General features: G+C 41.8%; 1 protein-coding gene and 1 pseudogene across 1 annotated transcript; both read left to right on the top strand.

The window, feature by feature from the left end:
- The window catches only part of LOC115665835 (GDSL esterase/lipase At4g10955-like), a 33,376-nt pseudogene extending 31,411 nt beyond the window's left edge, over positions 1-1,965 (top strand).
- A 3,392-nt stretch (positions 1,966-5,357) lies between these two features.
- On the top strand, positions 5,358-14,469 carry LOC115688524 (uncharacterized protein At4g10930). Its single transcript, XM_056317671.1, has 14 exons — positions 5,358-5,748; positions 6,318-6,403; positions 6,675-6,765; positions 6,957-7,006; positions 7,316-7,385; positions 7,791-7,900; positions 8,363-8,428; positions 8,952-9,472; positions 9,585-9,689; positions 9,763-9,838; positions 10,439-11,576; positions 11,666-11,740; positions 12,463-13,512; positions 13,935-14,469. Exons 1-14 carry the CDS (start codon positions 5,665-5,667, stop codon positions 14,157-14,159), a joined length of 3,747 nt encoding a protein of 1,248 aa, XP_056173646.1. The 5' UTR covers positions 5,358-5,664; the 3' UTR covers positions 14,160-14,469.
- Positions 14,470-15,894: the final 1,425 nt, after the last annotated feature.

The raw sequence follows: 15,894 nt of genomic DNA, 5'->3' as shown, positions 1-15,894 counted from the left end.
GGTCCAAGTCATACCTTTTAAGTTTCCGTCATGTCTATCAAAATTCCCGGAGAGTTTTCTTCTCCTCTGTCTCACTTATTTGGCGATGGCTAATTACTGTCATACTGGACTTTTTGAACATGCAAAACTAAGCACTGTTCTAGCTGTTCAACTTTTCCATTACTTAACATCGACTAGCAGGGTTTATAGTAAGAGAAATACCGACTCGGAATGTGCATCTATGGTGCAACTTACATCTACTTCTGTATGTAATTTGTGTTCTTGACAGACGAACTTCCCTAATGTGCCACGGGCGCTTGTCTCCCCTTGGAATTCATTTAAGCTGGGGGATGCATATCTCCAATTCCTTCATCATATAGTTTTGCTAGATACTAAGCCGAAAAGGAGGAGTTTTGCTAGATATGCGACCTTTATATGTCATAGGCTGTTATCGCTAGGTGTTGATTTGCCAGCATATCCACCACATATTGTAACTTCGTCCTCCACGGTTGCCATGTAATACTCTATTGGTTCATGGACACATCCAGTTCATAGTTTTTGGGACAGAAGCAACATGCGCGGAGTGCCAACTTTTCGTTCTGCACCAAGTTCAGACTGCATGAGAGGCTTTTTCGGAAAATATGGCATTTTAAACTTCTCTCAAGTTTGATGTTTGGCTCTCGAGTTTCTTTTTCTTTTTGCGTGAAACGATGACATCAGCATTTAGCATAGTCTAGCTACAGAGTTTCTTGTCAGCAAACATATTGACGAAAACAACATTTCTTGAACTTCTAACATAGGAAAAATGCACATCATCGGAGGTCGGTTGCTGCTTGTTTGGTTCGAGGTGTCTATATCTTAAGGCGGGACCGCCAGTTGAAACGTGAAGGTCCCAAGGCTCTTGCTCCTCCTTGGTGGGAATTTTTCAATTTTCAGTTGCTGCGCAAACTCATAGATGATGTCGACTCTTCTATCTTCTGTGCCATCTTGGAGTATAAGCCTCCATCATCCTCAGGGAAACCACTCAGCAGATGGACCGCATTTCGTGGTCGCCTTCCGAGGCACCATGGCTAAGAAAGAATCGGTCTCTCGAGATATTATGCTGGATCTTCACTTGATCCGGCATATGCTCCACTCCACATCTCGCTTCGAGACTGCCATGCAGGAGGTACGAAACATGGTTGCAACCGCCGGCGATTCTAGGGTCTGGTTAGCTGGTCATTCCCTGGGGTCTGCCATTGCTCTGCTAGCTGGAAAGAACATGGCCAAAACGGGATCTTTTCTCGAGTCTTTCCTCTTCAATCCGCCTTATGTGTCTGCCCCGATCGAGAAGATCAAGAACAGTAAAGTGAAGCATGGTATTCGCTTCGCCACCAGCGTGATCACGGCCGGACTCACGTTAGCCATGAAGGCTCCGCAACTCAGGAATCAATCCGCCGATTCTTTTGCGGCTTTGTCCGCTTGGGTCCCTCAACTGCATGTCAACGCGGACGATCATGTCTGCTCAGAATACATTGGATATTTCGAGCACTGAAACAAGATGCAAGAGATCGGAGTAGGAGCTATCGTTAGGTTAGCTACTCAGCATTCTTAGGGATCGCTGTTCATGAGCGCGATGGGGAAGCAGGCAGAGCCTTTGCACCTCATCCCGTCCGCATATCTAACAATCAATTTAAGTCCGTAGCTGGGGTTCAAGAGGGCGCATGGTATGCACCAATGGTGGAGCCACGACCTGAACCTGCAACCCAAAGTTTACAAGTACAGTTAGTATTGGTGCTATTGTTGGACGATTTCAAGTTGTACATGCGTTTGTATCTCATGGTGTGGATGAACTTCCACAAGCCGTTGGATAGGCGGTTGTTTGCTCTCCCTGTGCCGAGCTGTTTGTCTGCAGATCAATGTAATCTGGACCTGTAGACATGCCAGATTGAGTTCTATGGCACATTTTCTTTTTGGTGTAAAAACTGGAAAGAGTACTGCATTTCATGTGGGGTATCCCCAAAACTTTGGCTCCTGAATTCAGGACAGAGTTTAGTCCACCAATAGTGGAAAGACGTCAAACTGCTCGAGCGATCCCTAAAGTGTACATCAACAATCCAAAATATACCGCCCGAGGGAAAGTACACAGAGTTTGGAGTTTGAAGCAATGCCACCTTTTTTTTAGTGGTTGTGAGTACACAAAGTCTTCAACCCCCTCATGGAATTGTCATGACGCTAAACCCACCATTTTACGGCATAAGTCAGATCTAATTTAGAACTTTAAGAAGGAATTGGGGGACCATGGGTGCTTTCTCACCAAATAGAAAGTCGTTTTCATCACATTTTCTGATGCAAATAAAGTGATTAACAACTCGTATAGGAAATAAATAGCGTTGTTAAAACAGCACAAAACTCAAATGACGGCATCTAACAATACCAAAATATGAATCTAGGACCTTTTGCAACTAATTTGACTTTTTATTTCTTTTCATTTGATTTAATATTTGTTACTTTTGAGATGTCGAGAGAGTTTACGAAATGGAAAAAGAAGAAAAAGGATTGGATGATTCTTCCCATCAACTTTTAAGTTTTATCATCACTTTTCCTCTACAATTTTGAAAGTAAAAAAGTATTAAAATTCATATAGCCGTGTAAAAAAAATGTCATATCCTGTGTGCAATTTCTATATATTGTATAACAATGGGAAAATTTCAAATCAGTACTCAAAATGGGGTCATTTTCTCAAAAAATGGTCCTAAGTGGACATAGTGCTAAATAAAAGCCCCAAAGTGCCCAATTAGTCTCAAGTAGGGGTGTCAAAACCAAACACAATACCCGAACCGAAACACGAATCGACCCGACCCGAACACAAAATTTTCTTATTGGGTCGGGTTGGGTCTCAACTTATTTGGGTAACAATAAAAAGAATTGGGTATTGTTTGGATCTATTGGGCTTGGGTACCCAAGCCCAACCCAAACAATAGCAAACTCAAACAATAACCAAAATCCTTAAAATCTCTCCTCCTCCCAGGACCCGCCGACTTCTTCTTCCCGGGTTACGCGCGCCTTCGTCGTTGTAGAGGGAGACGGAAAGGGACCGACCTCTCTCTCGTTGTACATTGGGATTTGGACCAGGACCATGGGATAGGCCGAGTTGCCCGGCTCGACGTCGTCCTTCATGGGCTCCCACTGCACCGCTTCTCCGGCTCCGTACGAAGAGCTTCACCAGGAGGATGACAACGGCCATGTACACCCTCTCGATGAACAAGATCAACGACATGGCCAAGCACAGGACCACCGCGATCCTGAGCATCGGGACGAGCAGCGGCGCTTTGATCTGAGCCCAAATCAAGGACAGTTGCATGGAGATGTCGTCTCTTGCTCCTTCGAACGTGTCGGGAAGGAGACTAGTTGCGGAGAGCCGGTCCATTTCGATGGAGACTCGCTTGCTCTGTTTTTCGATCTCGAAACAGAGCAATGGGAGAGAAGAAGAATGTGATGCTAGGGAGTAGAGCTGATGAAAGCAAGTAGATCTCTGTGATCTGGTAATCGAGTTATCTGAAGAAAGCAGAGAATTTGAGATAGAATATTTGCTTTGCGATATTGCTTCGGGTCAAGCAAAGCGAGAAGGCAAGAAAAAAGAAATGGGAGGCGAAGCTGGAAATGTCGTGAACCGTTCGCTCAAAGATCACTCCTCTTGATGCATTGCGAAGAGACCCACCAAAAAGAACGACACGAAAAATGGAAAAGAGAAGACGAATCGATAATCGACGAAGACGGACGGACAAACTCTGTCAAGAAAAATCGGAGGGGTGGTCGCCGAGCTTTCGACGACGGCGTAGTCCCGAGGCCGAGGAGTCGACGACAGGGCCTCGGCCATTCCACGGATCTCGAAGAGCTCTCATGGCGGAATCTCTGGCGCTGCGGCGACAGCGGTTCCCGGACAATGAGGCCGGGCGCGCTGCGGCGGCGGGCTCGTTGACGACGCGGAGTCCTCCTGGCGAGGGCAAGAACAATGCCGGGACGGCGGCGCAAAAGGCGGTGATGGCGCGGCGGCGGTTGAATCGCTGAGGCCGGGGCGGTGATGCACAGGGTGTTGCTGGGAAGATGATGAATTCGGGATCCGCAATAATGGCGTCTCTCTCGCTATCTCTATCTCTGAATTCATTGTTTGAAACACAAAACTCGACCCGACCAAACCCAACATGACCCGGCCCGATCATGGAGCTTTATCTTGTTCAGGTTTTGTTTCGGGCCGGGTCGAACACATATGTCCAATATTTTGGTCGGGTCGAGTATCACGAAAATCCGACCCGACCCGACCCATTGACACCCCTAGTCTCAAGTAAGGGCTTGAGTTCGCCAACCGGTCAAATGCTCGACGGTGGGTCAAACGCTCGCCGGCCGGCAAGCACGTCATTCTTCCAGTGATCGGAACAAGGGCAATTTTGTTTTTTACTTTTTAATTTTTTTTTGTTTCTTTTTTCCTTTTTCTGTTTTTTTCTTTTCCTTTTCCTTTTCTTCTTTTTTTTTTCCTCTTTTCCCTCCGCCGGCCATAGCCGAGGCAGGCGGAGGTTGCCGGCCTCGAGCGGAGGCTGCCCTCGCCTGACGCTCGCCGGCCTCGGCTATGGCCGGCGGAGGGAAAGAGGAAAAAAAAAGAAGAAGAAAAGGAAAAGGAAAAGAAAAAAAGGAAAAAAGGAAAAAAGAAACAAAAAAAAATTTAAAAAGTAAAAGACGAAATTTCCCTCGTTCCGATCGCTGGAATAGTGACGTGCTTGCCAGCCGGCGAGCATTTGATTGGCCAACGAACCCATACCCTTACTTAAGATTAATTAGGCACTTCAGGCTCTTATTTAAGACTGATTGGGCATTTCAGGCCCTTTTTTAGTACTATATCCATTTTGGACCCCTTTTTAAGAAAATGACCCTACTTTGGGTACTGATTTGAAATTTTCCCTAAAACAATTTATCCTAATCATTTTCCATTAAGAAAAAAGGCATATTATGAAGTCATAATATTGCAAAGAGTAAACAATAAATATCACATGAGACATTTACTTTTACATTTTAGCTTTTTCTAGATTTTTGGGAATTCTCATATAAACTCTTATTTAATTTGAAATATTTGAAACTTTTAATAATCTTTTTAATTTTGAAACAATATATATATATATTTTTATTTTTAAATTCAAAGGGAAAGTCGTCATACGTAAACCTATATTTATTTTTGTTAGCTGAACCATCATAAGTCGTGAATTTGAAAATAACCTTTTCTTCTGTATTTTGCAATTTTATTACAGCTACATAAAGGAGGAAATTAAAAAGAAAAGAAAAGAAAATTGAAAAAAGGAGTTTCTTTCTTTTTTCTCCTTCGTTTTGGCCCTACCTTTTCAGGCGACGAAATTCGTTTCGCGCAAAGCCACCTTCTCCTTCCGACCCTTCCTTCCTTCCTTCCTTCTTTCTCTCTTCCACTGCCATCTCCACTTGCAGCGATCGTCTGACGCGATTCTCCGGAGCTTGACCTCGCAAATCTTCCCAAGTTCCAAGCTTTTCTCCGCTTCGGATCGTCGCCATCGGCTTCGGAGCAATTCGTCGCCGGAGCTGAATCCCATGAATTTCCTCCGCCGCAACCTCGTTTCCGATTCGAACGATCGCCTCGGCATCGTCCGCAAGCCTTCGAGGCGTTGATCTTTTTTGCCTGCGGTCATGCCGTTGTTCGACGATATGGAGCTGGGTTTGGTGGAGCCGGCTATGTCGGACGAGGAGATTCTCGAAGCTGACCACATTGCTGTAAGTTTTGTTGCTTCGTGTGACGTGGTTTGGTCGGAACAGAGGGTCTTCTTCGGTTAATCGGTTGAGTCGAGGAAAATGGTCTCTTCTGGGCTGCTTCGCGGTTTGGTCTGGTGGTGGCAATGAATTATCTCTTTTGGAATGTGAAATTCTCGAGGTTGTGCGAATGAATGCTGCTTTTCTTCGAGGAATTTACTTTCTCGAGAGTTTTTTCCATTACCATGGTTTTGGAAATTTAGTTCTGGATGAAATTTGGGAGAATTGGAATAGCCTTGAGAGTGTAAGGTCAAGGAAGAGACTATGAGGAGTAATGGCTATTTCTCCTTTGATGTGTGAAGTTTGATTCTTCCATTGCTTTCTGGAACTTAACAGAGGATCTTGTCGACGAATTTAAGGCTTGATATATCCAATTCTACTTGTGTTTAAATCATCCTTGTCAAATACATGAACTTTACGGAATCTTTGCTTCCTGCTTGACATATGTTCGCATAGGTAAAGAATCGAGGTTAGCCTTGTGTTGCTTTGATGTTTCTGTAACTGAGTAGTTTTATAATTTTTTGTACATGCAGGACGCTGCTAATTTTGGGGGCGAGAGATGTGGGCTATGCATGGATCTTATCATCGACAGAGGGGTCTTAGACTGCTGCCAGCACTGGTACACTTCTTCACAATGCTCTTTTGCATCTTAATAAACCTGTTTGTTGGATGAGGAAGGAACAAACATGGTAGAACGATTAGAACTGTTGCTATTCCACTGAGGCATTGCCATTACAGCCATCTTGCTTATCATGTTACGCTTACTATTTGACTCACATATGTGGACATAGGAATGAGCTCATTCTTAAGCATCTTCAATCTTTTATTTTTATGTATGTTCTTCAATGCAATACTGTTTTGAGTTTGACATGAATCTGTTGGATTTTCAGGTTCTGCTTTACATGCATTGACAATTGGGCCACCATCACCAACCTGTGTCCGCTTTGCCAAAGTGAATTTTTGTTGATCACTTGTGTTCCTGTGAGTGACACTGAATCATCGGACTATAGCCTATTCTTTTTTCCAATCTATGCTACACTATATTATTTTGCATTTTCTCCTCACTCTCCATCTCAACATTTTGTTTAAAATATTTGGCTAGACCATTGGGACTTTTTTTCAAAGATCATGTATAATATAAGATTAAATACTGGCTTTACTTGTACCTGAAGGTATATGATACTATTGGAAGCAGCAAGTTTGAAGAGGAGCCAGTCTCAAGGTACTTTAATATGTCTTCTCTCTGCACAAGTATTTTAGTGAGAACCTGACTGGTCACTGTAATGTTCCATATGATTGCAGTTTTTCATTTCATCATTCATCATTCTGTTACTAGAGAAAGATAATTTTTTTGAAAATACTGATGATTAAAATTCGAGTAAATCCCTTACCAAAAAAAAAAATATTCGAGTAAATCCTTACCAAAAAAAAAAAATTCGAGTAAATCCTTCGGAATCTTTTCTTAATCAAAGATAATGGGGCAACAACTAATGTGCTATTTTTCTTGTCTCTTCCTATTTCAATAATGCAGGGAAGATGATTGGTGCGTTGAAGGGAAGAATAATACTCTGTCTTTTCCATCATACTACATCGATGAAAATGTAATTATCTTTTATGTGGAATAATTTCATGATTTTGGCTCGACATTTCTTCCTTTATAGGCTTCGAAATGTTTATTAACCTGTTAAAGAGAACAATGACACCTCTATGGTCGATTTATGTATGTTACAAATAGAGTAGCAGAACTTAAAAAGGGGATTGGCGTATCCGTACTGGGCCAGGGGTCTTGGAATTGTGTCCTACCTTCCTCTTCCCCCTCGGGAAGTTGAATGATTCCTATCGTACCCAAGAATTTGACCTTTTGCATTAGCACGATCACAATGTAAAGATATTAGAGTGGAGATCGTTTAAATAGTCACAAGCTGGAGTTTCACGTCTTAAATTTGTCTTTGGTTTGCATTTGTATCCTCTCATAATTCATCCTTATGAAAATGGCATTTTTCTAGGCAGTTGTCTGCTTGGATGGAGATGGCTGCAAAGTTCGCAGTGGATCAGCAAGTGCTGAGTGTGATTCTCATCTCGATACGTCGATTGCTTGCGATATATGTGACACATGGTAAAGGAAATAAACCTGACCTGTTTAATTTGTAAATACAAATTGGTTTATGCTTATACTAGATTGCTTATCTGATAGTTGCATAACTTTCAACAGTTTAATAGGGAGGTCTCCATTCTCTCTATAACGGGTTTAATATACATTATATCCAATTTGGCTTTTGCTGAGGTTGTCTTAATTTTGACAATGATGTATGCTTTGCATTTCATGGCACATCCTTAATTAACTGAAGAGAGAGAATCAGATTAGAAGCTGTTGTAGTCTAGGGCGTAGTATAATTTCTTAAGTATGAAATACCTTACAGCAAATGATTGTCTTCTAGAAATTGACATGCATGTTTGATCGATTCTGGATTTTTCCCCTTGTTATTTTGTTTCTTCATTTGTTTTCTTAGAGCACAATTTTCCTTTGATTTATTACATTGTCCGTTACTAACTATATCTTCGACTTGCATCAAAATAGGTATCATGCTTCCTGTGTAGGATTTGATCCCGAGGGCACATCAGAGAATACATGGTTATGCCCCAGGTTTGTGCAAGAGTTGTTTTCACCTCCTCGATCATAGTGCATATGTCACTTTGCTTCATCTGCAGTGATGATTTTGGTTCCCAGGTGCAATTTAATAGAATGTCACCTAGTGTTCATCTTGTATTGCATATTTTTGTTTGTTTGCTAAGTAATAGAAAGTTGTAGTGGCTATTTCACAATGAATTGTCCAAGCAGAGTACTTTGGTAAGAACTGTAAGTTTCATATCCTGTTGATGCAATTTTTTTGAGAATTTGTACGCTCTTGGAAATTTGTCGGGCTGAGAAGCATGGGTTGGCGAGCGATTTTAACATCTTCTTAAAGCTACATGACCCTGGCAGTATACTCTTGAACATAGATACTGCTCTAGATAGAACCTAGAGTTGCCTTTGTATTCTATCCTTCCAACCCTTGAAGATGTTCAAAGTGCATTGGTAGTATACTTAGTTACCTGACCAATTTGCCATATAAACCTAATTTCCTTCCACCACTTATATTTACTATTCAATTGGGGTTTATCTGCAGATGTGTGGCTCATCAAATGCAGAATGCTCCAAGTTTAGCTTCATTACAAGAGTCTGGCAACCTGTGGTGCCCTGGAAATGTCAGTTGTGATTATATGGTTGAGGACGCCTTGTGTGGGAAGGTGTCTGTAGCTGTTGCTGATGCTGGAGAGACAGCTATAGTTGTTTCCATGGTTCCGAGAGATCTGCAGATTGAAATGCCAAGTGAGAGTCCATTGAATATTGAAGTTGATGAGGCCATAAAAACGGAAAGCATGGTATTAGTTTCTGATGCCAATATCAGAAAGTTGGAAACTGAAACAGTGGAAAATAGAGCTACTGATCCAGAATCAGCTACACAAAATGTGGCCCTGTCCTTATCACAGGATACCTTCTCAGTTATGCCCCCCACTTCCTTTAGTTTCAGTGAATTGAAGCCTAACAATGATGAGAATGCAGCTAATGAACCGAGTACTGGTGGCCCTCAAGATGTTATTGGGAAGTTGTTTAGCGAATCCCACCTTGGAATGAAAACATCTGAATGTAAGTCTAGTATTGGTTTTCACCTTGTTCTATCTATTGGCTCTTTCTCACCTGGTAATTTCACGAGTAGAAGTACAATCAATGTCCCTTTTCTCTCTTTCTCTGCTTTTAGGGCAAGACACTGATGAGACAAAGATTGAAACGGAGGGTGCAACTAATAATCAAACTAGTCAAGATGTTTCCCAGACAACTCTTATGGAAGATTCTGCCTTAGATGGTATGGAAAGTTTGTCTCCTTTAGGGCTTTTGAGGATTGTTTTTAGAGTTTCTCATTACTGATTTGTTTTCAGCATATAATACTGCACCTGTTGCTGAAAGAGTTCCTGCAATACAGACTGGTGCAAAGAGAAAGCATACAAATTCCTGGTAATTTCCGACAAATATCTGTATTGTTCTAATTGGCATTTGGCGCTCATTTTCTTATGATGCTATTTATTTTTCAATCCTGTCCAGGGTCCATCTCTCTCTCTCTCTCTCTCTCTCTCTCTCTCTCTCTCTCTCTCTCTCTCTCTCTCTCTGTCTCTGTTAAATTCTCCATTCAACTGTCCATTATTTGTAATGTGTTGTCCTTCCTTTCACTAACACGGCTACTTGCTGACAAATTATTTATTATATCGCAGTTATGTAATGGGAAAAAAAACTTTTCTTGGTATAGGGAGAGCCTTATGTATCTGTACTTAAATTTTCTTTAAGAGGACAAATAATCCGATCAGTTTATCTTTAGTCAAATTGTCATTTTAAATTCTCCATTGTGGTTCTGCGTTATGACTTTAGGGAGTGGTACTATTATTGTAAATCACCATTAGAAAGTTGTAGGAATGCATAACTGGGTACTTTGTTTGTTATGTGCATGTCAGTTATCGATATCATTACCTAAGAGATAATCGTTGTGGAGATTCTAAATTCAAGTTACTTTTCTGTATTATTTGGGCACTATCTTTTTGTTGTTGCCATGCATGTGACCAGTGATACTGCGGCACCTAAAGCTGAGATAAAGACTGAAGTTGTCCCAAAGAAAAGGAGGGTGGAAGAGAAGGTTGAAGTTGGTTGCTTCAAGGACCAGACTGACACATTAGTTTCTGATGATACTAAAGAGTGCGCCATCCTGGCTGATGTAGCAGATGAGTTGAGTAATAATCGAGAAACACCTCCAGATATAATGAATATAGTTAAGGGAACAGGACAAAAGTCCTCTACCACAGATAAACCTTCATCAAGAGGAGAAAATGCAGGTGGTTTGAGGATTAAGAAGATCATGAGGACAGCTGGTAAGGACGAGGAATCATCAATCTTGGTCCAGAATCTAAGAAAAGAAATAAGAGAAGCTGTTCGAAATAAATCCTCCAAAGCTCTTGAGGAAAATCTTTTTGATACTAAACTTCTAGCTGCCTTTAGATCTGTGATTGCCGGACCTAGAGTTGAACCTGTTAAAAAGTTATCACCTTTGTCTGTCAAGGCGAAGAAGTCACTGTTGCAGAAGGGGAAAGTACGCGAAAGTTTGACAAAGAAAATATATGGAACATCTAATGGAAGAAGAAAACGTGCATGGGACCGTGATTGTGAGGTCGAATTTTGGAAGTATCGTTGCATGAGAGCAGCAAAGCCTGAAAAGATTGAGACCTTGAAGTCAGTCCTTGATCTCCTTAAAGGGAATTCAACAAATTTGGAGATTATGCAGGAACCTGATCAGCCCTCTACAGATTCTATCCTTTCTAGGTTGTATTTAGCAGATACTTCTGTGTTACCTCGAAAGGATGACATAAAGCCTCTATCTTATCTTGAAGTCGATTCTGAGCAGAAAAAGGAGCAAATTATCCCTGGGGGGAAGACTGTGGATCATGCTCTGAAATCGGCAGAACCTAATAAGGATACATATAATTCAGGTTCTTCTGCTAAACATGGTATGAAAGTGCCAAGCTCAAAACACAATGCTTCAAATTGTGGTAGAGGGAATGACATGGTTAGTAAATCGGATGATTTGAAGAGGGATAAAAGAAAGTGGGCCCTGGAGATTCTTGCTAGGAAAACTGCTTCTGCAGGTAAAGGTGCTACTTCTGATGAACATGAAGACAATGCCATACTTAAAGGAAATTTCCCACTGTTGGTGCGTACAACCTTCTAGAGATTATGCTAAGTTGTACTGTCTTTGCATATATGCGACTGATTATTGAGTCATTTCTTTGTATTGAGCAGGCTCAACTACCAAAAGACATGAGACCAGTCTTGGCTTCTACTCACCATAACAAAGTTCCTAAATCAGTAAGACAGGTATGACCTGCCTAATGCTGTCTTCATAGAGAGACTAGACATAAACATATGGATCATTCTGTTTTTTGTTAATTTTCTTCTGTGAAAATGTGGATAAGAAGAGAAAGGATTTGGATTTGGAAATCTTTTATTACCTTCGTCCCTAGACCAAACCACAGCGGCACCGACTCTTTGCCCTTACTCAAGGTTCTGCCACCATATGTGATTCAAACATTCAGAGAACAAAGTATTGAAGCTCTCTATTTAAGGATGGACAGAATAACAGTTCCATGTTGGATAGTTACATCCTATTATGAGTGTGCCCTATATAGAGATAATCTCTCACATGTTCTGTCATATTTAAGAGATTAAGCTGTGTGGTCAATGGTGAGAATTTGAGCTCAACCTCCCTCATGATTATGTAAACCACTGAAGGAATAGAACCACAAAAAGAAATCTATATTTGACTGTTTCTTCTTAAAATGTAAAATTCAACGAATACTGATTAGTCGTTTTAATTTTTTTCTTTAATATATGATAAGAGTGACATTCAACTTTCGAAGAACTTACATCCCCAATGGAGAAAAATTGCTCGAGAGATGCATTCATTCATCGGCAAATGTTCAAAGTGGTTCAAAATTGCTTTCCTAATATAATCATGAAGGTTGTGTTATTTTGTATACTTTTAAACATGATTCTGGAGGTTGTCCAGCTTTTACATCTCATAAATGGTTACTCTGCAGAAACAGTTGTATCGTTTGACCGAGCACTTCTTGAGATATGCAAATTTGCAAACAATATGTAGAACTGCAGAGACGGAGTTGGCTGTTGCAGATGCCATCAATATTGAAAGGGAAGTCGCAAATCGGTCAAACAGTAAACTTGTCTATTTAAATCTCTGTTCTCAAGAGATAATGCACTGTACAGAAAATAGCAAGTCCTCTGGAACAATTGAACCCACTCCCCTGTCTCCATTAGCTGTGCCTACTGAAAAACCAGAGCAAGGCATGGAAGAACGCTCCGACCCAGAGGTTGAAGTAGCATTAAGAGCTGCTGGTCTTCTGTCAGATTCTCCTCCAAATACTCCAAGTCTTACTCTTGGGGTCCCGGGTGAGGAAAAGGATCCCTCTGCAGAAGCTGGAGAAGAAGTGTGTGATAATGTTACCCAAGCGGGTCGTGAATCTGGAATAGATATTTATGGTGAGTTTGAGCATAACCTGGGGGATAAAGATTATGTTGGCAATGGTTCGATGAAAGTCTCTGAGCAACCAGAAGAAGAAGAAGGTTTATCTAAAATGAAAGGGGTTTTTCCGTCTTCAAGTTCTGAAAATTTGGATCATGCTCTTGATTCCAAACCTGCTGAGGTTCCCTCGTCCAAGTGTTGTGAATGGGCGAGCATCAGAACATCTCCTGTGGAGGATGTGGGCAATGAACCTAGTGATTCTCATAAATTGTCATGTGATCGTGTCGGGGATCAGCCTTCAGTACGAGAATGTGAAGAATTATATGGTCCAGATAGAGAACCCTTTATGAACAAACTTTCTGCCGGAATAGGAGGGACGGAGTGTGATCTGACTGATACAGAATCTCAAAATGGAATAGGAGTTCCTGGAGATGTTAAGACTTGCGAGCCAAGCCAGGAGGGAGAACAACCAGCTGGAGTCACCACGCATCACAAGGCTTCTGGTGAAAAAAAATCTAGTAGTGTTTCTCAAGACAGTAAATTGGAGCAAGAAGACAGGGAGAAACATGACAAAGAGCGGTCTGATCACGCCGAATCCATAAAGAGAAAGGTTGGTACCTAATGTGATTCATGTTTCTTGTTCCTCCTATTCTATACTTGCGTGACATAAGGTTTGAGGTTTCCATCCCACGATTAAAGGTTTGGGAACAACCAAAATACTATTTGAAGTATCAATGTATGGAAACCATCTCATTATAATGAGATTGGCTGTATCAACATAAGAAAGCAACAGCATTTTAGGTTAGCCGTCCCTATATCTTTGGAAGACTGTTTTAGGTCACATTTGACTTTCTTCTCTCATTTGTTGTAGCGTGATATAAAGACATAAAAATCTACGATTGCTGAAAAACTTTAGCTCGCAAGAAATTAATCTGATGTTACTTTTAGTATGTGGATTGTCCAAGCTTCCTATTTTCCTCTTTTTATGTGGGAAATTCTCGTTCAAAATTCGGTCGTTTTGATTTTGCGCAGGTGGAAGCATACATCAAGGAACACATAAGGCCACTATGCAAGAGCGGTGTAATCTCAATTGAACAGTATCGTTGGGCCGTTGCAAAATCTGTAGAGAAGGTTATGAAATACCATTGCAAAGCTAAAAATGCCAACTTCCTCATTAAAGAAGGTGAGAAGGTGAAGAGACTTGCGGAGCAATACGTCGAGGCATCTCAACAGCGGGGAAAAACTGATCCGTTGTAGTAACTGTGTTCGTCTTCCTTATTCTTTCACAATTTCAATATCACTCCCTGCCCAACTTGGAAGTTCTTTCCCAACTATTCTCTATTTTAGCATGTTTCTTTGTCCAGGATTGTACATATAGACAGCTGGATGATGATGTATCAGGAGAGTCAAATCCTTATCAGTCAAGGCAGCTCTTCCATTGTTGGAGGTAGGGCTGAAAATGACGGTGACCCAATTTTACGCCTAAGAAACCGAGTTTTTATCATGTGCTGCAACCAATGAATATCGATGTTCGATATATGAAATTGAGCTACCTAAGTTGTTACAATTTTTTATTTTTGGTTGAGAGGCATTGGAAGCACAGGCCTTCGGGAGTACTTAGCGAGGTGCTAAGATGTTCGCTCAAAGATGCCCACAACAGTTGTTGCTGGCGAGATAATAGCAACTGTCAATGGTAGTAATTTATATCTTGAAGGTGACCAATTTGCTGGTTTATATTTGTTGCACAGTTAGATATTCTATTCATTTTCCCAAGGTAGGAAAAAGAAAAAAGAACTCTTAACAATGATGAACAGTTAGGATCATGTTAACTAACTTGCTAACCATATTTAACATGTTAATGAGTGTTCTTAGGATACTTATTGTAATGACTTGGCCAGACGAGGGTGGGGAGTGATTGTCGTGGCTAGAGAGCCTGGACAAGGAGCGGCTCCTGATAAATTTCCTGATAGGCTTTTAGTATGGCGAAGGGGGCAGGAGTGCACCAAATTGTGCACCGAACATGAGAAAAGCTATTTTGGGATATATATATTTGTGTGTGTGAAAATTGAAATTAACTCACGGATGTGCTTTTTAACGTAACGGCAAGGTTTGCTGAGCACTATTATGATGGGTGATCGCTTGGAAAGTGCTTGCCTGTGCGCCAAAGGAGAAAATCGTGAGGTTCGGTATAAAATAGGTCAAAGTAAACAATACCTCGAGTGAATTAATCCAGGGATGTTACACTTATGAAGCATATACTTAACATTATTCAACTTTTTAAGCATCAATTATGCATAGCACAACACAGGTTTTTTTTTTTTTTTGTGGTCCAATGCACGACACAAGTTCGCGTATTGGAAATTGTACAATTTCCAATATTGGTACCCATTCTCAATATTTTGATAACCAAAAAACTATCAAAAACTCAATTGCACAGCCGAGAGCTGCTGTTGCCCCCGCTGCCACCGAGCACTAGCAGTAGACTTTGCCATTGGTCGGCGGTGACGGTCATCGCTAACAAACTCCCGCCGATTGTCAGACCGTGTTGCCAATCGTCAATCACTAGTCCCTAATCGCCGAATTTCACCGTCAACGATCCCGCATTCATAGAAGCGGAAACTAAGAACCCAATACCCGTGCACAACTTCTTGGTGCCTGGGTCCACAGAGGCCGGGTTCGGTGCCTGTGCTCAGATCCCCGGCACCCGAGCCCGGGTCCACAAGGCCGAGTGTAGGACCCCGATGACCCAGGTCCTCGGCGCTCGAGCTCCGGACCTCGACACTCAAGCCCTGGTCCATCAAAGCTGACCAGAAGACGCTGGTGGTCATGCTCGAGTCCCTGACAACTAGGCTCGAGTCCTCGATTACCAAACTCAATCCATCAGGGCTGGCCTAGGACCCTTGGTCGCTAAGACCCGGGCATGACATCAATGGACATGGGCCGAGGACCCGAGCACTAGCACCGGGGTCCTCGGCCCAACCATGATGGACCC

Source organism: Syzygium oleosum, unplaced genomic scaffold, assembly GCF_021117445.2.
Source record: "Syzygium oleosum isolate NSW1041296 unplaced genomic scaffold, Sole_v2.1 Sole_v2.14, whole genome shotgun sequence".
NCBI lineage: Eukaryota > Viridiplantae > Streptophyta > Magnoliopsida > Myrtales > Myrtaceae > Syzygium > Syzygium oleosum.
Note: the sequence above shows the minus strand (reverse complement) of the source record. Positions and strands in the feature narration are given on the sequence as shown.